Source organism: Microcaecilia unicolor, chromosome 12, assembly GCF_901765095.1.
Source record: "Microcaecilia unicolor chromosome 12, aMicUni1.1, whole genome shotgun sequence".
NCBI classification, from domain to species: Eukaryota; Metazoa; Chordata; class Amphibia; order Gymnophiona; family Siphonopidae; genus Microcaecilia; species Microcaecilia unicolor.
The window spans coordinates 99,137,248-99,159,826 of record NC_044042.1 but is presented as its reverse complement, the minus strand read 5'-3'; the positions used below and the strand labels follow the sequence as shown (position 1 = coordinate 99,159,826).

General features: G+C 46.4%; 1 protein-coding gene across 1 annotated transcript in view; it reads left to right on the top strand.

Moving 5' to 3' along the window:
* The window catches only part of VPS25 (vacuolar protein sorting 25 homolog), a 50,932-nt gene extending 28,759 nt beyond the window's left edge, over positions 1–22,173 (top strand). The window contains 2 exon segments of the mRNA XM_030221266.1: positions 9,421–9,496; positions 21,982–22,173. Coding sequence (XP_030077126.1) covers positions 9,421–9,496; positions 21,982–22,094 — 189 coding nt within the window. The 3' untranslated portion in view covers positions 22,095–22,173.
* Positions 22,174–22,579: the final 406 nt, after the last annotated feature.

The following is a 22,579-nucleotide window of genomic DNA, read 5'->3' as shown; positions in this document are numbered from 1 at the left end:
CTATACCGCATGTTGGTATTCCCGAAATGGCTATATGTATTGCAGGTATTACCAATACGGATATGGAAAAAAGATCTCCGGGCTCACCAGAGACAGGTGGCCCGATTTTGTTGGGCCGGACGGAAATCAAAACTCAAATGGGAGTATCTTAGGGGGGCCCAGGCAGATGGGGGGTTAGGGATACCTAACATGCATACATACAATCAAGCATGCCTTTTACGGCATTTAAGAGACTGGGTCATGGGAACGAACACTTACACAGATGTACAACTAGAATGCGTGCACTTTAGCCCCTGGCACCTCAATTACTTACTACATGCAAAATTTGGAATTTTGCCACAACAAGTTAAGCATAGCTTACTTTTACAGCCATTAAGATACTTGTGGAGAGAGATAACAAAACTTTGGAAACACAGTTCAGAGAGTAGTGTGTTACTGCCAGTCACGGGCAACGTAGAATTCCTCGCCTGGGAGAGAAGTAAATTTTTCGAGACCTGGGGAAGCAGGGTGTGACACTTTTGGAAAACTTTCTACAAGAGGATGGGACAGTTATGGCTTACTCAGAGTTTAAGAGGCACTATGCAGAGGGAATGCTAGCAAAATTAGCTTATCTTCAACTTTCACATTACATACATGAGCTCCCCACCGCAAGTCTTCTACCAGGTTTTGGGAAGGATATTAGGGAATTCTTGGCTGGGGATGCAACAGGACAAATTTCGGTGTCATGGTTTCACAAGGGATTGGAGGGGAAGCAACCAGAAAGAGATGTTAAGATAGTTGCTGAAAGATGGAGCCGGGAGGTGGAAGACCGCATAACAGAGGTGAAGATATTAGGGGCGCTCCGGGGAGGGATAAGGGTGGTACATAGTGCTGAGTTGCAGGAATGCCATTTCCGCACCATACACAGGGCATATTTCTCAGTAAAACAAGCATGGTATGCAAGAGTGGTGGAAACAAGCAAGTGTCCTAAGTGTGCAGAAGCCAATGCATCGTTTAGCCACGGTTTGTGGCAATGCAAAAAGGTACGGGGGTTCTGGTTCGCTCTCTCTAGGTTCTTGGGTTGGGTTCTGGGATATCAGGTAGACCTGTCCTTTGAGAGGGTGATACTAAGCTCCATTTCGACATGGAACAAAGGAACGGTAGAAGAAAAGATGTTTCTTAGCAAATTATGTATCCTGGGGAAAAAATGTATTCTAAATTGTTGGACAACGGATAGAGAACCCTCATATTGGTATTGGAGAAACAGGCTCCATGAGCTCATGTTATGGGAAATGCAGGACGCCCGTAATACACCAAAGAGGCGTCAACGATTTATAAAAATCTGGGGGGCGTACCTGCATAAAATATCCCCACGAGCTCGGAGTCAGGTATTGAATAATTTGGGTTAATAGGCATGGTTGAATAGAATAAAATTGAAAACCTGAGATGCATTCTATGTGTCAGGCACCATGTTCGGGTGGATGAGCTGCATGGTAAAGAGGGGAGGGGGGAGAGGCATCTATAAAAGTTTTGCGGTTCTTACAATTCTTGTACTCAATTGTGAGGTGTTGGCATTTTATGAGATCTCATAGCTATGATATAGATTGTCAATATAAAAAGTTTGTTGATGCTCTGTACTCTTTTAGTTTACTGAGTAATTACATTTATACGAAGATTTGTATATCCATGCTGTCAGATGTGTCATCTCCGCATAGTAATTAATAGAAAGGTTGATTCATATTTAGAGGGGGGGGGGGGGGGGGGGGGGGAGAGGGAGGGTGGGTTGGGGGGAAGGGAGGAAAATATTTAAAAAAGTAGATGACGGACTATCACGTTCTATTTACACTGTGTATGTTATGTTGTTGGCATTTTAGTGTATGATGAAACTGGATGAATACTATTTCTTTTTTTTTGGTGTGTGTCATCAATAAAAATGTTAAATATAAAAAAAAAAAAGTTCAAGAAGGTGGTATCTTGAAGAAAGAGAGTCAGTAGGAAATTCAGAGGAAATGTCGGGGAATACTGTACTGAGAAGGCAGTGGGTGCTTGGAATTAGCCTCCAGCAGTCAGCAGTAACCAGAAGTCTTGATAGATTTTGAGCATGCCTAAGGCAATTACATAGTAACATAGTAGATGACGGCAGAAAAAGACATTCACGGTCCATCCAGTCTGCCCAACAAGATAAACTCACATGTGCCATTTTTTGTGTATACCTTACCTTGATTTGTAGCTGTCTTTTTCAGGGCACAGACCGCATAAGTCTGCCCAGCACTATCCCCGCCCCGCCTCCCACCACCGGCTCTGGCACAGACCGTATAACCATAGGCGGTCGGTGGCCCAACTGTTTGGGGAGACTAAATGGGTGGGGTTAGGGTTGGGGCCAGGGGTGGAGCTTAAATCCATAATTGTCTGTTCCTTGTCATCAAGCAGATGAAGCCATTACGTATGGGTTGTGTCCATCAACCAGCAGGGGGAGATAGAGAGCACCCAACTTTTCACAGTGCCTCATGGCCAGCTAGCTCCACTGCCTCTCCAGTATTCTCTATCTCCCCAAGCAGGGTGGCTGCAGCTTCTTCGAGCTCCATCAAAAATCTGCCTGGGGGTGGCTCCTGGCTTGCCAGTTGTTAGCCGGGGTGTTAGAGGCTATAGCAGCTTCACTTTGAAGGCACATAGGTCAGCCCTTTCCCTGCCCCCGTGGTTGTGGACATATTAGCTTGCTTTTCCCTGTCCTTTCCCACTCAGTGGATGCAGGCACGTTGGTTCACCTTTCCCTGCCTTTCCCACTTATCTGAGCCTCCGGAGTGAATTTATTTACCTCTTTTGCCTCTGCTTTCCTCACAGCGTAAAAAAAAAAAAAAGTTGCGTCGCGCTTTAGTGCAGCGATCTTGGAAAAGAGGTTTTTCTTGAGATTCTTCTGCAGGATCGGAGCTGTGATACTCAGTCTAGTGAGGTAAGAGTGTTTTCTGACTTCTCCGGGGTGGGCCTGTGATCGGGACGTTTTTGGCACGAACCGCCATTTTGAATTTTACCTTCATTTTCGGCGATGGCTGTGGAGACTGTAAAGCGCTGTTCTAAATGTGGCAAGCGCAAATCAGCAGGGGGGCTCTGTAAATCGTGCTGTACAGACGGTAGAGCCGGCCAGAGCATGGCGAGCGGCGATCTTTCGCGCTCTGAGCTGGCAGCGGACGCCATTTTGGATTTTCCACATGGCGCGGCCTCCGTTGCGACGAAGAGCCCTGAATCCGGGGGGGGGGGGGGGGGGGGGGGTCCTCTGAGTGAGGCTTGTAATAGAGCTGATAGCCCTGAGCAGGATCCGGGCGGTCAGGGAGCAGTTTTCTCCCCTGATTTTGTTTTAATGCTGCATAAGACATACATGCTTAAAAGAGCTCTTCCACAGGGATCTTCGGAACCTCCGCCTACCCCCCCCCCCCCCCCCCCCGCCCCCCCCGGTGGATCCTGGCCTTTTGGAGTTGGCTTTGCCTGTTTCTTATCCTCCTGATAAATGCAGAAGGGCTAATTCCCCTTCTGAGTGTGGCGCACCCCCCCCCCCCCCCCCCGGTGGTCGGGCTGTGAGGATTCTGAGGGGTCTGGCAGAGCTTCTTGGTCTGAGGAGCCAGAGTCGGTTGCAGAATTGCCACAGGATCTTCATGATCCGTCTGCGGTGAGGATTTTCCACCGCGAGGAGCTGCTAGCGCTTTTTTCAGATGCCTTACAAGCCCTCTCGATTGAAGATCCGGGGAGTGGCACAGCCTCCTCTGTTAATCCAAGGATGGCTAGTACCAGAAAGCCTGCTCGAGCCTTTCCTTTGCATGACTCCATCCAAGAGCTTATTTCGGCTTAATGGGCTGACCCCGAGGGACCTTTGAAGGTTGCCAGGGCTATGGGGCAATTATACCCTCTGAGTGAGGAACATTTGGCTCGCTTTGCAATGCCTAAAGTGGATGCCCTGGTCACGGCTGTGACAAAGTGAACTACCCTCCCTGTTGAAGGAGGTGTTGCCCTGAAGGATATTCAAGACCGCAGGCTTGATTCAGCTCTGAAGCTGTCCTTTGATTTGGCAGGTCTCACTGTTCGGGCGTCTGCATGCAGTTGTTATGCTGCTAGAGCCTGCCTGGCTTGGTTACAGCAGGCAGTGGAACAGCCCGGTGATGGAGCGGAGACCTTTTCTGAAGTGGCTCCTCGGATGGAGTCGGCCTTGTCCTTTTTGGCTGACGCCCTTTATGATATGGTCAGAGCTTCGGCTAAACAAATGGCTGTAGCAGTGGCGGCTTGCCGCACTCTTTGGCTACGACATTGGGCGGCGGACATGGCCTCTAAGCAAAGGTTGGTGAAGTTGCCCTTTCAAGGCCTTCTCCTGTTTGGTGAGGAGCTGGAAAACATTGTTAAAGGCCTGGGGGATTCCAAACCTCAGCGCTTGCCCGAAGATAGGCCGAAGCCTTCCTCTAAGGGTCAGGCGGTCCGCTCCTCTTACAGACCTCGCTTCCGTGAAGCTAGAAGGTACCGCCCGGGGCGTGCTGCTGGGTTCACTTCTCGTGCCTGCTTTCAGCAGAGAAACTCCTTTCGCTCGGACAGACGTTCCGCAGCTGCCGGTTCTAGGCCTGGAGTGCAGGGGTGACCCTCTCAATGATGGTGCACCGGCCCCCTCCTCGTTTCCTGTCATCGGAGGAAGACTTTCCCTCTTTTTCGAGGAGTGGGCCAAAATCTCCGCAGATCAGTGGGTCTTGGACCTGATCAGAGATGGATACCGAATAGAATTCGATGCCCCGGTGAGAGACGTGTTTGTGGAGTCCCGATGTGGTTCTGCCGCCAAATGGGTGGCGGTAGAGGAGACTTTGCACAGTCTGTGCCAGATAGGGGCTGTGACCCCGGTGCCTCCGGCCGAACAAGGTCTAGGCCGCTACTCCATTTACTTTGTGGTGCCACGAAAAGGCGGGTCTTTTCACCCGATCCTGGACAAAGAGCTGAACAAGTCCTTAAGAGTGCGGCATTTTCACATGGAAACCCTGCGCTCCGTCATTGCGGCGGTACAGCCAGGAGAGTTTCTCACGTCTCTGGACCTGAAAGAAGCTTACTTGCACATACCAATTTGGCCCCTGCACCAGAAGTTTCTGCGATTTGCGGTGTTGGGAAAACATTTCCAGTTTCGGCCCTTGCCTTTTGGCCTCGCCACAGTTCCCCGAACCTTCTCCAAGGTAATGGTGGTAGTAGCTGCTTTTCTCAGGCGAGAGGGTATCCGGGTTCTCCCGTACCTAGACGACTGGCTCATCAGAGCAGACTCAGAAAAAGAGAGTCATCTAGCTACAGCCAGAGTGGTTTCAGTCCTTCAATCTCTGGGCTGGGTCGTCAATATGGCCAAAAGTTACCTGACCCCCTCGCAATCTCTAGAATATTTGGGGGCCAGGTTCGACACAGACTCGGGCTATGTGTTTCTTCCCTAGCAAAGGCGGTGCAAGCTTCAGAATCAGGTCCGTCTGCTCCTGAGGATGCCCCATCCGCGATCTTGGGACACTGTTGGGATCGATGACAGCCACCTTGGAAGTGGTGCCATGGGCGAGAGCGCACCTGAGACCTCTACAGTATTCTCTACTTCTACGATGGTCTCAAGTATCTCAGGATTATCAGTGCAGACTTTCTTGGCTTCCTGCGGCCCGCCTCAGTATGGAGTAGTGGCTCTCGGACAGCATGTTGCGGTGGGGAATGCCGCTGGCACTCCCCGATTGGTGCCTGGTGGTGACAGATGCCAGCCTGAAGGGCTGGGGCGCACATTGCCAGGGGAAGCATGCCCAGGGTCTGTGGACGCCTGACGAGTCAGAGTGGTCTATCAACCGCCTGGAGTTGAAAGCGGTGTTTCTGGCTGTTCTGGCCTTTCAAGTGACCCTGGAAGGATTGGCTGTCCGAGTGATGTCGGACAACACGACAGCAGTGGCCTACATAAATCGACAAGGCGGCACTCAGTGCAGAGCTCTAGCCGCGCAGGCCGAACAAATTTGCCACTGGGCCGAGCTGCATCTACAGTTCCTGTCAGCAGCTCACATTGCAGGTCAGAGCAACGTGCAAGCCGACTATCTAAGCAGGCATCAGATCGATCCAGCAGAGTGGGAACTAGCAGACGATGTATTCCTGCAGATATGTGCCAAATGGGGCAAGCCAGTGATGGATCTTATGGCGACCAGTTCCAATGCTGCTTCTTCAGCAGACGGAGGGATCCTCGCTCTGCCGGGTTGGATGCCTTGGCTCAACCCTGGCCCCTGGGCTTGCTGTATGTCTTCCCTCCGTGGCCCTTGATAGGGCGAGTGCTCCTGCGGATTCGGCTATATCCAGGAGAAGTGGTGCTCATCGCCCCGGATTGGCCCAGGAGGCCTTGGTAAGCGGACCTCCGACAGATGCTGTTGGAGGCTACCTTTCCGTTACCTCTGGTTCCGCACCTGTTGTCACAGGGGCCGGTGGCCATGGAGGATGCCTGCCGCTTTGGTCTTATGGCATGGCGATTGAGAGGGCGCAATTGAGAGATAAAGGCTACTCAAGGTAATTTCCACTCTCCTGCAGGCCCGTAAGCGCTCCACTTCCGTGGCTTATGCCAGGATTTGGCGCCAGTTTGAAGTCTGGTGTGTTTCAAGAGCGCTTTCTCCGTTGCGGGCTCCTGTCTCGCCGATTCTGGACTTTTTGCAGGATGGTGTACACAAAGGCTTGGCCTATAATTCCCTGCGGGTGCAAGTGGCAGCATTGGCCTCCCTGCGTGGCAAGGTTTAAGGCGTGTCCTTATCTACTCATCGAGATGTGGCACGGTTTCTTAGTGGGGTGCTTCGGCTCCGTCCTCCCGTGCGGGCACCTTGTCCATCTTGGAACCTGGGGTTAGTATTGAAGGCCCTTCAAGGGGGCTCCCTTTGAACCGCTTCGGCGTGCTTCAGAGAAAGATTTGACACTGAAGGCCGTCTTTTTAGTGGCCATTACCTCGGCGAGACGGGTGTCAGAGCTCCAGGCGCTGTCCTGTAGAGACCCTTTTCTGCAATTCTCAGAGTCCGGGGTCACGGTTCGGACCCTGCCTTCCTTCATGCCTAAGGTGGTTTCAGCGTTTCACCTAAACCAGCCTGTTTTTCTTCCCTCTTTTGTTGAGGAGGAGTTTCCAGATTCATTTGGGCAGTTGCACCTTTTGGATGTGCGCAGGACTCTGTTGCAGTATCTGCGAATTACAAATGCTTTCAGGACCTCTGATCATCTTTTTGTGCTGTTTGCAGGTCCTCGCAGAGGGTCTTCAGCGTCTAAAGCCACTATTGCCCGTTGGCTCAAAGAAGCTATCTTTTCAGCATATCTGCTGTCTGGCCGGGCTCCGCCTGAAGCCTTTAAGGCACATTCCACAAGAGCGATTTCCTCTTCCTGGGCGGAAACTGGAGCACTATCACTTCAGGAGATTTGCAGTGCTGCAACATGGGCTTCTAAGCTCTCTTTCGCCTGACATTACAGGCTGGATGTGGCTGCAAGGAGGGATGCGCGTTTTGGAGCACAGGTGCTAGCGCGTGGTGTGGCTTGTTCCCACCCTATTTAGGGATTGCTTTGTTACATCCCATACGTAATGGCTTCATCTGCTTGATGACAAGGAAGGGAAAATTAGGTTCTTACCTTGGTAATTTTCTTTCCTTTAGTCATAGCAGATGAAGCCATGAGCCCTCCCTGTATGATTGTCTGTATTGCAGTGATTCTGATTTCAGGTGCTGTTCTTGTTTCCTGAAGTTATATTCCTTTCTTGGGGAGTCGGAAAACAGTCTTCAGGATTCTTGTTACAGTTATAGGAGGATGAGTTCATTCCCTCCAGTTCATGTTTTGGGAGGATGAGTTTATTCCCTCCAGGAGGATGCAAGTATTCCCTCCGTTTATACAAAGTGGAGGACAAGTTTATTCCCTCCAGGAGGATGAGTTCATTCCCTCCTTTTTTGAGTTCATGCCCTTGTTAAGGGGCCATCGTTCGCTGTGAGGAAAGTTCATGTTATTCCCATTGCAGTTTGCCATACTGCTTTGGAAGCTTCAAATACTGAAGAGGCAGTGGAGCTAGCTGGCCATGAGGCACTGTGAAAAGTTGGGTGCTCTCTATCTCCCCCTGCTGGTTGATGGACACAACCCATACGTAATGGCTTCATCTGCTATGACTAAAGGAAAGAAAATTACCAAGGTAAGAACCTAATTTTCCCATCACACACAGAAAAAAAATAAAAGTCACAATTAATACCTTTTATTAAATTTAGATATTAGCTATGTATCATATGTCATAGAATAAAGTGGTTGCTCAAAGCATATGCTAACCACAATCGCTCAACTGCAAAACACTATACACAACTTTGTGCAAAAACACACTCAGAACCTTACTGTATCATAAATATTATACTGGGCAGAACCTAATACACCAATATACCACCCATATGGAAAATGCAGACCGTCAACAATATGAAACAAGGGAACATAATATCATGATACGTGTAGAGCCACAAAACACCCTAATTCATGTTTAATGTGGGATAAAATGCCATAAATATATTTTTCCTGGAGTCGTGGGCAGCGCCGGCATTGAAGGCAGCAGCAGGCTCATCTCGGCTCCAGCAGCCTTCCCTCGCAAGTCGCATGATGGCTCCGCCCTCGCAGAAACAGGAAATACGTCAGAAGAGGGCAGAGCCATCATGCGACTTGCGTGGGAAGGCTGCTGGAGCCGAGATGAGCCTGCTGCTGCCTTCAATGCTGGCGCTGCCCGCGACTCCAGGAAAAATATATTTAAAGGTAAGGCGGGGGGCCGGGACAGGAAGGAAACGAGGGCTGCCTATCGGGGAGCTGAGGGAAGACGGGAGAGATGATCGACGACCTGGCTGGGGAGCGGGGAAGCGTGCACCTCGCGGGGTGGAGGCAGCAGGGGAAAAACTTCACGGTCGGTTGGGCTCCCCAAGCCTCTTATACGGGGCGCCTATGCGTATAAGTCTGCCCAGCACTATCCCCGCCTCCCACCACCGGCTCTGGCACAGATCGTATAAGTCTGCCCAGCACTATCCCCACCTCCCAACAACCAGCCCTGCATCCCACCACCACCACATTCTATGTTTTGTATGTAATCCGCTTTGATGTAATTTCTTTACTGAGAGTAGAATATAAAATCAAATCTGGTATGGAAGGTTGTGGTCAGGGCAAACGAGAGAGGTGACCAGAGATTGAGGGTCTGCAAGATGCATCTGTTAGACTGTAGGCCGAGAGGTCCTTACCTGTTGACTGGCTGTGCTCTGTTTGCATGCTGCCCTTTGTTCATGTTTATATTTGGCACTTGTGATACCACCTTTCAAATGGAAACCATCAAGCGATTTATATAACTAAAATAGAAAATAAAATGGCAGCATAAGGTGTCATATTTGAGAGAGTGGAAGAGTTTAATGCGTTCTTTGAAAGTTCATGTCATATGTGCTTCTGCAGGTTACAAAGAATGGAATGACCAACTCGGTTTTTACACTGTATGAACTGATCAATGGCAGCGACACTGAAAAAGAAGGTACAGTAAAACAAAAAAAGGAAATCCAATTGTATCAGAGTGGTGCAGTTTCTAGTTTTAGAAATGTGAGAATGATACACTGGATTCAGTGCATGTTGCATAAAAAAGAGCATATGCAAACAGTTTTATCAGTCTTTTTCTTACTATACTTGTATCTGAATAACATGCTTCAGATTAACAAGCCATGAAAGAATTATTTATTTATTAGGTTTTATTTACCACCTTTTTGAAGGAATTCACTCAAGGCGGTGTACAGTAAGAATAAATCTATCCCCCCTTCAGTCCATTCAGAACTCTGCCGCACGTCTTATCTTCCGCCTTAACCGATATACTCATATCACCCCTCTCCTCAAGTCACTTCACTGGCTTCCGATCAGATACCGAATACAGTTCAAGCTTCTCCTACTCACCTACAAATGCACTCGATCTGCAGCCCCTCCTTACCTCTCTACCCTCATCTCCCCTTACGTCCCTACCCGTAACCTCCGCTCTCAAGACAAATCCCTCCTTTCAGTACCCTTCTCCACCACCGCCAACTCTAGGCTTCGCCCTTTCTGCCTTGCCTCACCCCATGCTTGGAACAAACTCCCTGAGCCCATACGCCGGGCCCCCTCCCTACCCATCTTCAAATCATTGCTCAAAGTCCACCTCTTCAATGTCACCTTCGGCACCTAATCACTTCATCTCTTCTCAGGAAATCTCATCTACCCCAACTTGACATTTTGTCTTTTAGAATGTAAGCTCTTCTGAGCAGGGACCGTCCTTATTCGTTAATTTGTACAGCGCTGCGTAACCCTTGTAGCGCTCTAGAAATGTTAAGTAGTAGTAGTAGTAGTATACCCAGCTCCCTGAGAACAGTATGCAGGTCCCTGGAGCAGTTTTAGTGGGTGCAGTGCACTTCAGGCAGCCAGACCCAGGCCCATCCCCCCCCCCACCTGTTACACTTGTGGTGGTAAATGTGAGCCCTTCAAAACCCACCAGAAACCCACTGTACCCACATGTAGGTGCCCCCCTTCACCCCTTAGGGCTATGGTAGTGTTGTACAGTTGTGGGGAGTGGGTTTTGTGGGGCTCAGCACCCAAGGTAAGGGAGCTATGCACCTGGGAGCAATTTCTGAAGTCCACTGCAGTGCCCCCTAGGGTGCCTGGTTGGTGTCCTGGCATGTGAGGGGGACCAGTGCACTACAAATGCTGGATCCTGCCACGCTGAAAACCGGGGACGACCATCTCTAAGGTCGACCTGTATGTTGAGATTTGGGCGTCCCCGACCATATTATTGAAATGAAAGATGGACGCCCATCTTGTTTCGATAATACAGGTTTCCCTGCCCCTTTGCCGGGACGTCCTGCGAGGATATCCTCTGGAAAACTTGGGCACCCCGTTCGATTATGCCCCTCTTTATAAATCATACAATATACTATATAAACTAAAAGACATTTTTATATTAGGCTAATATCCTTAATACTGTAGCAGGCTTTAAATTATTGAAAAACTAAAAAACACTACAATGGAGTCAGCAGTCCAGCAGCGAGACGGGTGCTATCCAGTCTTTTGCATTGTGTCACATGTATGATTATCTCCCAGTTGGTGAGATGTCATATGTGTGTGCCCGATGCAGAGAGCTCCTAGCTCTCAGAGAATGTGTCCGTTCTCTTGAGGCTAGAGTAGCAGACTTGGTGGAGCTGAGGGAGACAGAGAGGTACATAGAGGAGACCTACAGGGATGTTGTAGAGAAGTCCCACTTCCAGTGTGGTAGCCCCTGTGCTACCTTGGAGGAGGGAGGTCTCCTAGAAGGAGAGCATCACCCTGGTGAAGTAGGAAGTACTCCTGTAGCCAGGACCTGCCCATCAGGGGATGTACTATCCTCTTTACTGAGGATATGTCTCCAAGTGCTGCCCGGGAGGGAAGGGCTAGGACAGCTGTTGTAGCTGGTGATTTGATCATTAGGCATATAGATAGCTGGGTGGCTGGTGGATGTGAGGATCGCCTGGTGACATGCCTGCCTGGTGCAAAGGTGGCAGACCTCACGCGTCACTTAGATAGAATTCTAGATAGTGCTGGGGAGGAGTCGGCTGTCTTGGTACATGTGGGTACCAATGACATAGGAAAATGTGGGAGAGAGGTTCTGGAAGCCAAATTTAGGCTCTTAGGTAGAAAGCTCAAATCCAGATCCTCGGGTAGCATTTTCTGAAATTATATCCTAGTGATAGGGTGGATCGAATTGGTGGAGGGGTAGCATTGTATATTAACGAGAGCCTTGTATCAAATAGATTGAAAATTCTGCAGGAAACAAAACACTTCTTGGAATCACTGTGGATTGAATTTCCATTTGTAAAGGGGAAAATGATAGTGATAGGAGTGTACTACCGTCTACCTGGCCAGGATGAACAGACGGATGCAGAAATGTTAAAGGAAATTAGGGACGCAAACAAACTGGGCAACACAATAATAAAGTGGGATTTCAATTACCCTGATATTGACTGGGTAAATGTAACATCGGGGCACGCTAGGGAGGTAAAATTCCTTGATGAAATCAAGGATAACTTTATGGAGCAGCTGGTACAGGAGCCGACGAGAGAAGGAAAAATTCTAGACCTAGTCCTTAGTGGAGCGCATGATCTGGTGCTGGAGGTAATGGTGCTGGGGCCGCTTGATAACAGTGATCATAATATGATCAGATTTGATATTAGCTTTGAAGTAAGTATGCATAGGAAATCAAATACATTAGCGTTTAACTTTAAAAAAGGAGACTAAGATAAAATGAGAAGAACGGTGAAAAGAAAACTTAGAGGAGCGGCTGCAAGGGTCAAAAATTTACATCAGGCGTGGATGCTATTCAAAAACACCATCCTGGAAGTACAGGCCAAATATATTCTGCGTATTAAAAAAGGAGAACAGAACACCAAATGACAGCCAGCGTGGTTAAAAATTGAGGTGAAGGAAGCTATTAGAGCTAAAAGAAAATCCTTCAGAAAATGGAAGAAGGAACCGACTGAAAATAATAAGAAACAGCATAAGGAATGTCAAGTCAAATGCAAAGCGCTGATAAGGAAAGCTAAGAGGGACTTCGAAAAAAAGATTGCGTTGGAGGCAAAAACACATAGTAAAAATTTTTTTAGGTATATTAAATGCAGGAAGCTGGCAAAAGAATCGGTTGGACCGCTAGATGACCGAGGAGTAAAAGGGGCGATCAGGGAAGACAAAGCTGTAGCAGAGAGATTAAATGAATTCTTTGCTTCGGTCTTCACCGAGGAAGATTTGGGTGGGATACCAGTGCCGGAAATGGTATTCGAAGCTGACAAGTTGGAGAAACTTAATGAATTCTCCATAAACCTGGAGGATGTAATAGGCGGTTCTACAAACTGAAGAGTAGCAAATCTCCTGGACCAGATGGCATTCATCCCAGAGTACTGATAGAACTGAAAAATGAGCTTGCGGAGCTATTAGTAATATGTAATTTATCCTTAAAATTGAGCGTGGTACCGGAAGATTGGAGGGTGGCCAATGCAACGCCGATTTTTAAAAAAAGGTTCCAGAGGAGATCCAGGAAATTATAGACCGGTGAGTCTGACGTCGGTGCCGGGCAAAGTGGTAGAGACTATTATTAAGAACAAAATTACAGAGCATATTCAAAAGCATGGATTAATGAGACAAAGTCAACATGGATTTAGTGAAGGGAAATCTTGCCTCACCAATCTACTACATTTCTTTGAAGGGGTGAACAAACATGTGGATAAAGGTGAGCCAGTTGATATTGAGGCATATTTTCAAAGCACTTTGGGAGGCTAAGTTCCATATGTTTCTATGGAACTTTGGGAGGCTAAGTGCTTTGAAAATAAGCCTCATTGTGTATCTGGATTTTCAGAAGGCGTTTGACAAAGTGCCTCATGAAAGGCTCCAGAGGAAATTGGAGAGTCATGGGATAGGAGGTAGTGTTCTATTGTGGATTAAAAACTGGTTAAAAGATAGAAAACAGAGAGTAGGATTAAATGGTCAGTATTCTTAATGGAGAAGAGTAGTTAGTGGGGTTCCCCAGGTGTCTGTGCTGGGACCGCTGCTTTTTAACATATTTTTAACATATTTCTAAATGACCTAGAGATGGGAGTAACTAGTGAGGTAATTAAATTTGCTGATGACACAAAGTTATTCCAAGTCGTTAAATCGCGGGAGGATTGTGAAAAATTACAAGAGGACCTTACGAGACTGGGAGACTGGACTTCTAAATGGCAGATGACGTTTAATTTGAGCAAGTGCCAAGTGATGCATGTGGGAAAGAGGAACCCAAATTATAGCTACGTCATGCAAGTTTCCACATTAGGAGTCACAGACCAAGAAAGGGATCTAGGTGTCGTCGTTGATGATATGTAGAAACCTTCTGCTCAGTGTGCTTCTGCGGCTAAGAAAGCAAATAGAATGTTAGGTATTATTAGGAAAGGAATGGAAAACAAAAATGAGGATGTTATAATGCTCCATGATGCGACTGCACTTTGAATATTGAGTTCAATTCTGGTTGCCGCATCTCAAAAAAGATATAGTGGAATTAGAAAAGGTGCAGAGAAGGGCGACGAAAATGATAAAGGGGAATGGATGACTTCCCTATGAGGAAAGGCTAAAGCAGCTAGGGCATCTTCAGCTTGGAGAAAAGGCGGCTGAGGGGAGATATGATAGAGGTCTATAAAATAATGAGTGGAGTTGAATGGGTAGATGTGAAGCGTCTGTTCACGCTTTCCAAAAATACTAGGACTAGGGGGCATGCGATGAAGCTACAATGTAGTAAATTTAAAACAAATTGGAGAAAATGTTTCTTCACTCAACGTGTAATTAAACTCTGGAATTCATTGCCAGAGAATGTAGTAAAGGCGGTTAGCGTAGCAGAGTTTAAAAAAGGTTTTGATGGCTTTCTAAAGGAAAAGTCCATAGACCATTATTAAATGGACTTGGGGAAAATCCACTATTTCTGGGATAAGCAGTATAAAATGTTTTGTACTTTTTTGGGATCTTGCCAGGTATTTGTGACCTGGATTGGCCACTGTTGGAAACAGGATGCTGGGCTTGATGGACCTTTGGTTTTTCCCAGTATGGCAATACTTATGTACTTATGTAGAGTATAAGCAAAGATGGAACATAAGAGAGTAAGAGGAGTTAGAAAGTAAGGTGACTGATTTAAAGAAAGTTGCACATGATGTCAGAGAGATGATTAACATATAGATAGGTAAGAGAGTAAGAGGAGTTAAAATAATAAGGTGAGTAATTTAAAGAAAGGTGCACATGAGGTCAGCGAGATGGTTAAATATTACCTTAGCCTGTGTCAGTCCTTGTGTGTGTGAGTGAGACTAAGAAGTTAGTTACTTCTTCCAATAAAGGCCTGGTTGAAGAACCAAGCTTTCACCTGCTTTCTGAACTAGTTTAAAGATGGCAAACTCTGCTCTTCACAAGCTGCACTCAGGTCTAGATTTCAAGATGCAATAGTAACATACATAACATAGTATATGACAGCAGAAAAAGACCTGCACGGTCCATCCAGTCTGCCCAACAAGATAACTCATATGTGCTACTTTTAAATATGCAATAGTTTTAAGTTTGATTTACATACGTTGGTATTCGTAAAACCAATCCTCCTAGTGGTTCAGGGATGGCATGCTACACACAAGCCAGGATTTCTCCATGTATATTCATAGACTTATCTACATAATTGATCAAACTGTCTAGTCATTCATAATTTGTCTTCCTTTAGAGCCAGACCTAATGCTGCAGAGTTCATCTTGGTGCCACCCCAGAATGAGAAACTGCATCTAATGTTTTGGGTATTTTGCCCCACTGAAATGCAGTACAGAGAATAAAAGCGACAGATAAAATTTGCGTCTTTGTGTCAGGAGGAAAGTCACTAACAGTTCACGTCTGCTTTTGTCTTGGGAGTTTTCCTGCTCATTCAGAACTTAGGCATCGAGAGTCTTAGGAACTAGCTGTTTTTTCACCTATTCATATCCCCCCTCCCAACTCAGCCCAGCTAGTAGAGCTGCAGTCCCTGAAGAATTTGACTAAACGTAGGCTCATGCAAGAGTTTGGTCATTAGGTGTCACTGTTGAGTCACGGCAGAGAGTCTGCAGCATTCTAGTTGGCCAGGGAAATGAACTCAAGTCTCCTACATGGCAGTATACAGCAATTCAAACCAGACAAGGAGCAATTCTTGCATTCCAAAAACAGCAGAACAAAGAGCGTTACCGGCCTGAAGAAGTAGTGTGGAATCACAAAAGTTTATTGATCAATGACCCGAGATAGCTGTGTTTCGGTGAAAGGTGCCTGCATCATGGATCAAATATCTAAAACATAAGTACATACAAAATAGTACATAAGTACATAAGTAATGCCATACTGGGAAAAGACCAAGGGTCCATCGAGCCCAGCATCTTGTCCACGACAGCGGCCAATCCAGGCCAAGGGCACCTGGCAAGCTTCCCAAACATACAAACATTCTATACATGTTATTCCTGGATTTTGGATTTTTCCAAGTCCGTTTAGTAGCGGTTTATGGACTTGTCCTTTAGGAAACCGTCCAACCCCTTTTTAAACTCTGCTAAGCTAACCGCCTTCACCACATTTTCCGGCAATGAATTCCAGAGTTTAATTACACGTTGGGTGAAGAAAAATTTTCTCTGATTTGTTTTAAATGTACTACACTGTAGTTTAATCGCATGCCCCCTAGTCCTAGTATTTTTGGAAAGCGTGAACAGACGCTTCACATCCACCTGTTCCACTCCACTCATTTTATATACCTCCATCATGTCTCCCCTCAGCCGTCTCTTCTCCAAGCTGAACAGCCCCAGCCTCCCCAGTCTTCCCTCATAGGGAAGCCGTCACATCCCCGCCATCACCTTAGTCGCCCTTCGTGATGGAACCTATCCAGACAATAAGCTTTTAGTTAATTTCACAGTTAAGTATACCACACTACCTTAGTATATATTTATTTGTTACATTTGTACCCCACATTTTCCCACCTATTTGCAGGCTCATTGTGGCTTACATGGTACCGTACAGGCTGTTGCCAGTTCGGTTGGTAACAGACACAAAGTTATGTTGTAAACAGATGAGGTGGGTTTGGATCAAGTATCATGGGGTCAAAAGAGGTGAAGATACATAAATTGTCGAGTACGATCATTAGTTATGTTGTGTCGCTGGGTGCTGGGGTTTTATGTTGGATCGTTGGAATAGACTTTTTTGAATAGGTGAGTCTTGAGTGATTTTCTGAAATTTAGGTGGTCCTGGATTGTTCTCACTGTACTTGGGAGTCCGTTCCATAGTTGTGCACGTATGTAGGAGAAGTTGGATGCGTGGGTTGTTTTGTATTTCAGTCTTTTACAGATTGGGTAATGTAGGTTTACGTATGATCTTGATGATTTGATTCTGTTTCTGGTTGGTAGATCTATTAGGTCTATCATGTAACCTGGTAGCCGTAGATGATTTTTTGTACCAAGGTGCAGATTTTGAAGATAGTCCTTTCTTTGATTGGGAGCCATGACACTGTTCATAGTTGTGAGTGTATTGTTAACTGTTCTGTTTTCTCCTGTTAACATAGGGCCCCATTTTAACAAGCTGTGGCAAAAGGGGGCCGGTGCTGGCATCGGTGCATGTTTTACAGGCGTGCTGGAATCCCCTATTACTGCAGCTGGTAAAAGGGAAGTCTCCCCTTCCTGCAGGTAGTGGCCATGCGGCAAGTAAAGCACTTGCTGCGTTGCCGTTTTGGGGGAACCCTTACCGCCACCCATTGAGGTGGTGATAGGTGCTCCCGTGTTAACCTAGCGGTAACCAGGCCATGATTACCACCAGGTACACTCTGGCGCTACATAAATTTTTGTAGCGCCGGAAATGAGATGGCACGCTAGGGATGGTAAGTACTGCTGGTTGCTGCGGCAGCCCGGCGGTACTTCCTGTATAGCGAGCGGTAAGCCCGCATTGGGCTTACCGTCGCTTAGTAAAAGGAGCCCATAGTATATATGATTGTGTCAGAATAGAAAAAAAAAACAATTTACCCAAACAGAAGAAATGTCAGTCATCCGATATCCAAAATTCTTCAAACACGTAATAAAATCGTCAAATATATATAATACTAAAATGGTACAGACACTTTAAAAAGACTAATGAACTGAACATGTTTGTGTACGTATTAGAGGTATAAAAGATACACATTTATGAGAATAACATATCCTGTTAATGTCCACTATCTGATGTAATTTGTGTACTGAAAAATTTAATTGTGGCGCAAAAAATTAAGAAATATTGGAGAATATAAAAAACTTGAAGCCATCATTAATGCCAAGAGGAAATTAAGAGTACCAATAATATAAATCCCAATCTTAATAATAGTAATTTAAATTGAAAGCTGCCTGCTTCTTATATTTATTTTTGGATTGTGCTCACACCTTTTCCAGTAGTAGCTCAAGGTGAGTTACATTCAGGTACACTGGGTATTTTTTCTGTCCTTGGAGGACTCACAATCTAAGTTTGTACTTGAGGCAATGGAGGGTTAAATGTTCTAACCACTACGCCTCTCCTGTACTCCCATATAGATAACTGGTGCACGATGGAGGCCAAAAAACAAACAAACAGGATGTTAGGAATTATTAGGAAAGGGATGCAAAATAAGATCAGGAATATTAAAATGCCTCTGTATTGATCCATGGTGCAACCTCACCTAGAGTATTGTGTTCAAATTCTGGTTTCTGTATCTCAAAAAAGATATGGTAGAATCGGAAAAGGTTCAAAGACCGATCAAAATGATAAAGGGGATGGAACTTCTCCCGTATGAGGAAAGGCTAAAGAGGTTAGGGCTCTTCAGTTTGGAAAATAGATGGTTGAGGGGGGATGTAATTGAAGTCTACAAAATCCTGAGTGGTGTAAAACGGGTAAAAATGAATCAATTTTGTTTACTCTTCAAAAAGTTCAAAGACTAGGGAACACTCAGTGAAGTTACATGGAAATACTTTTAAACAAATAGGAGGAAATATTTTTTCACTCAACGAATAGTTAAACTCTGGAACTCGTTACTGGAGTATGTGATAACAGTGGTTAGTGTATCTGGGTTTAAAAAGGTTTGGACAAGTTACTGGAGACAGTGGCGTAGCTAGGATAGTTGACACCCGGGGCCGGTCATTTTTTAACACCCCCCTCCAAAATCCAGTATTAGGCATACCAAGAATACAAAACACTCAGGATCTCTAGAGCAATTCTACCATACCATAAGCAGTAATTTCTACGAGTTACATAAGGAAAAGGAAAGCATTTTAAACACTTCAGTGAGCACTACAACATCAATTCACCTATTGTAAAACGAAACCAGACAGAATAGTACAGATCTCAAAGCCCATCTCTTCTCCCTTGCTTTTGGCGCCTAACCACCTTCCCCATTCATGATACCTACACTGACTACATAGCTTGTTACCTTTAGATTGTAAGCTCTCTTGAGCAGGGACTGTCCTTCCCCATGTTTTAACTTGTACAGCGCTGCGTAACCCTTGTAGCGCTATAGAAATGCTAAGTAGTAGTAGTAGATCGTCGATCCTGCACAGTGAATGCCAACTGAGAGCCATGTCTTTTTCACACACAGATACACCCTAAACCACTATAGAATAAGTAATCATAAGCTTTCTATTTAGACAAACATTAAACTGAACCCCCAAGAGGCCAGACTGAGCATACAATGCGACACCACAGAAACAGAAAATGTCCCCAAGTACTGTGCAAAATATAAAGACAGCAGATGTAAATTTGAAAAAACTAACAAATACCAATCACTTTACAAATTAACAAATAGAAATAAAACAAAAATAGAAAATAAAATAATATCATTTTATTGGACTAATACATTTAGCTTTCAGAGGCCAAAACCTCCTTCCTCAGATCAATACAGTATAGTGCTGTTACAGTATCCTATCCTGACCTGAGGAAGGGGGTTTTGTTCTCCGAAAGTTAGTCAAAATGTATTAAAATTAGTCCAATAAAGCTTACCTTATTTCCATGTTCTATTTATAAGCATTTATTAACACAGCTACAATACTACTTTATCCTAAAGCAAAAAAAAAAAAATATATATATTTTATTTACAGTTTGTTGTCTCTGGTTTCTGCTTTCCTCATCTTCTTTTCACTGTCTTCCTTCCATCCAACATCTGCCTTCTCTCTCTCCCTGCCATCCTGTGTCTGCTCTCTCTCTCCTGTCCCCTCCATACAATGTCTGCCCTCTCTCCCTGCCCCTTCCATCCACTGTCTGCCCGCTCTCTCTCTCTCTCTCCTTTCCTTCTAGCATCTGCCCTCTCTCTCTCCTTTCCATCTAGCATCTGCCCTCTATCTCTACCCCCTTCCATCCACTGTCTGCTCTTTCACTCCCTTCTATCCACTGTCTGCCCTTTCTCTCTGCTCTTTCGATCCACCATTTGCCCTCCCTCTCCCAACCATTCAGGGTCTGCCCTCCCTCTCCCCCTTCCATCCAGGATCTATTCCCCCTCTCTCACTGCCCCCTCTTTTCGGCTCCCAGTTTCAGCCCCATTATCCCACCTGCGGCTGCCCCTAGTTCCAGATCCATTGATTCTCCCACCTACCCCTGCCCCAGGCATGACCCCATTCTCCCTCCTGCCCACTTTTCAGACCCCAGTTCCATCTCCATGCCCCTTCTCCCATCTGTCCCCCACCCAGTTCCTTCTGCCATTCGAGTCCCCCCACCCCATCTGTCCCCCACCCAGTCCCTTCTGCCATCTGAGTCCCTCTCACCCCATCTGTCCCCCACCCAGACCCTTCTGCCATCCGAGTCCCTCTCACCCCATCTGTCCCCCACCCAGTCCCTTCTGCCATCCGAGTCCCCCCACCCTATCTGTTCCCCACTCAGTCCTTTCTGCCATCCGAGTCCCCCCCACCCTATCTGTCCCCCACCCAGTCCCTTCTGCCATCCGAGTCCCTCTCACCCCATCTGTCCCCCACCCAGTCCCTTCTGCCATCTGAGTCCCTCTCACCCATCTGCCATCCGAGTCTCCCCACCCTATCTGTCCCCCACCCTGTCCCTTCTGCCATCTGAGTCCCTCTCACCCCATCTGTCCCCCACCCAGTCCCTTCTGCCATCCGAGTCACCCTCACCCCATCTATCCCCCACCCAGTCCCTTCTGCCATCCGAGTCCCTCCCACCCTCACCCTTCCTCGTCTTCTCCCTGCCACCCGGTCTTTAAAAAGAAATCTCCGACGCGATAGAGAAGCGCAGCACCTCGTGTCTGCATGTAAAAGAAATGGATCGTCTCTCATCGGGCCTTCCCTCTCTGTCCCGCCCTTGCGGAAATAGGAAGTTGTGTCAGAGAAGGGCGGGACAGGTGAGGGAAGGCCCATTGAGATGATCCGCTTCTTTTGCTTGCAGTCGCAGACACGGGTGCTGCGCTTCGCTACCGCGTCGGAGATTTCTTTTTAAAGGGCTGGTGCGGGGGGGGGGGGGTGCCAGAGGAGCGAGCAGCGGGAGCGGTGGAGCACCCCCCTCTCTGCTGACACCCGGGGCGGACCGCCCCCACCGCCCCGCCCTTGCTACGCCACTGACTGGAGGAAAAGTCCATAGTCTGCTATTGAGAAAGACATGGGAAGCAACTGCTTGCCCTGAGATTTGTAGTATGGAGTGTTGCCACGATTTGGGTTTCTGTCATGTACTTGTGATCTGGCTTGGCCACTGTGTGGAAAACGGGATACTGGGCTAGATGGACCATTGGTCTGATCCAGTATGGCTGCTTTTGTGTTGTTATGTTCTAAAATACAATCTTTAAGTGGTATTAAATGCCTTATTAAAAATATATGTTTTTAGGGCTAATTTAAGATTCTTAAAGAAGGAGAGTTCTAGACAAACAAATTAAGGGAACAGCGTTCCAGTGAGTAGGAGTAATTACAGAGAAACAGGTAGATCTAGCATATTTTGAATTAATTTGTAGGTAGGTTGAAACGATAAGTAGATGTTGATCAGAGGAGCGTAAAGCACGTGCAGGAATATAGGGAAGAAATGATCTAAACAAAGTAAATTGGATCTGATTTGTGAGAACCTCCCCCCTAAAACCTGCAAATGCAGGTCTCATTCCTAGGGAACCCAAACTACAGAAACTCACCTGGTTCTCGGAGCAGAGTTTCCAAATAGAGCTTTTGAGCACTCATGAGTGTCCTGAATACGAAAATGAATGTGGAGAAGGGAGCGTGTGTAGCTTCTCAAGGTCCGGATGCTCTCGCAATAAAAGTGGAAATGCAGTGGGTAGGCTGGGTAATAGGATCAATATACATGGAAAGTTAAAGCAGATGAGAAGGCATTGAAAAGTCCAATATCTTTTCAATCATTATATTAAAAATGGAATGTAAGAGGGCTTTTCTTTTTCCCCAGGTTGCATTAGAGATCTTCCATTGTCCGGTTTATGTGGAACGTCTTAAGTGCTTGTTTTGATGTAATGCTACCCACTGAATACTAATATTTTTCCTTTCTCAGAATTCCATGATTTGGATGAGTCTATGTTGCTGCGTTCACTGCAGGCCCTACAGCTGGATCACCGAGCAGAGATCATCACACTGAATGACAGCAAAGGAGTCAAATTCTTTTAATGGACGTCTCTGGCTGGTGACTACTAGAAAAGACTTCTTTTTTTTTTTTTTTTTTTTAATAGACCTAATGATGAGCTATCAAGACCTGGCAGCAGTCTGATGCAGAGGGATGTCTGCTGCTTGTGGAGGAAGGGATAGACAGAATTGGCGGGGAAGATAAGTGCATCACATACAAATGAATACATTGGCTTTGCCTTTTCACTTTGCATTCCTCCTGTTCCTCTGGATTGGCTGTGACGGACTGTCTTAAGTGCAGAAGCGTGGGTGAAGGTGGTTGGGGACACTCCTGTAATAAATTATAACGATTGAGCTCCGTTTATGGAAGAGAAAACCCTTGGTTGTGTACTTTTTCATTGTCTTCTCTCTTGCCAGTCTTCTCTCCTTTCTTGTTCACATTTTGTCGCTTCTCAGGAAATCATCCTTCTAATTTGCAGCTTGCTACAGAGCCACTTCCAGTGCTTCATTGCCTACCACTAGGTGGCACT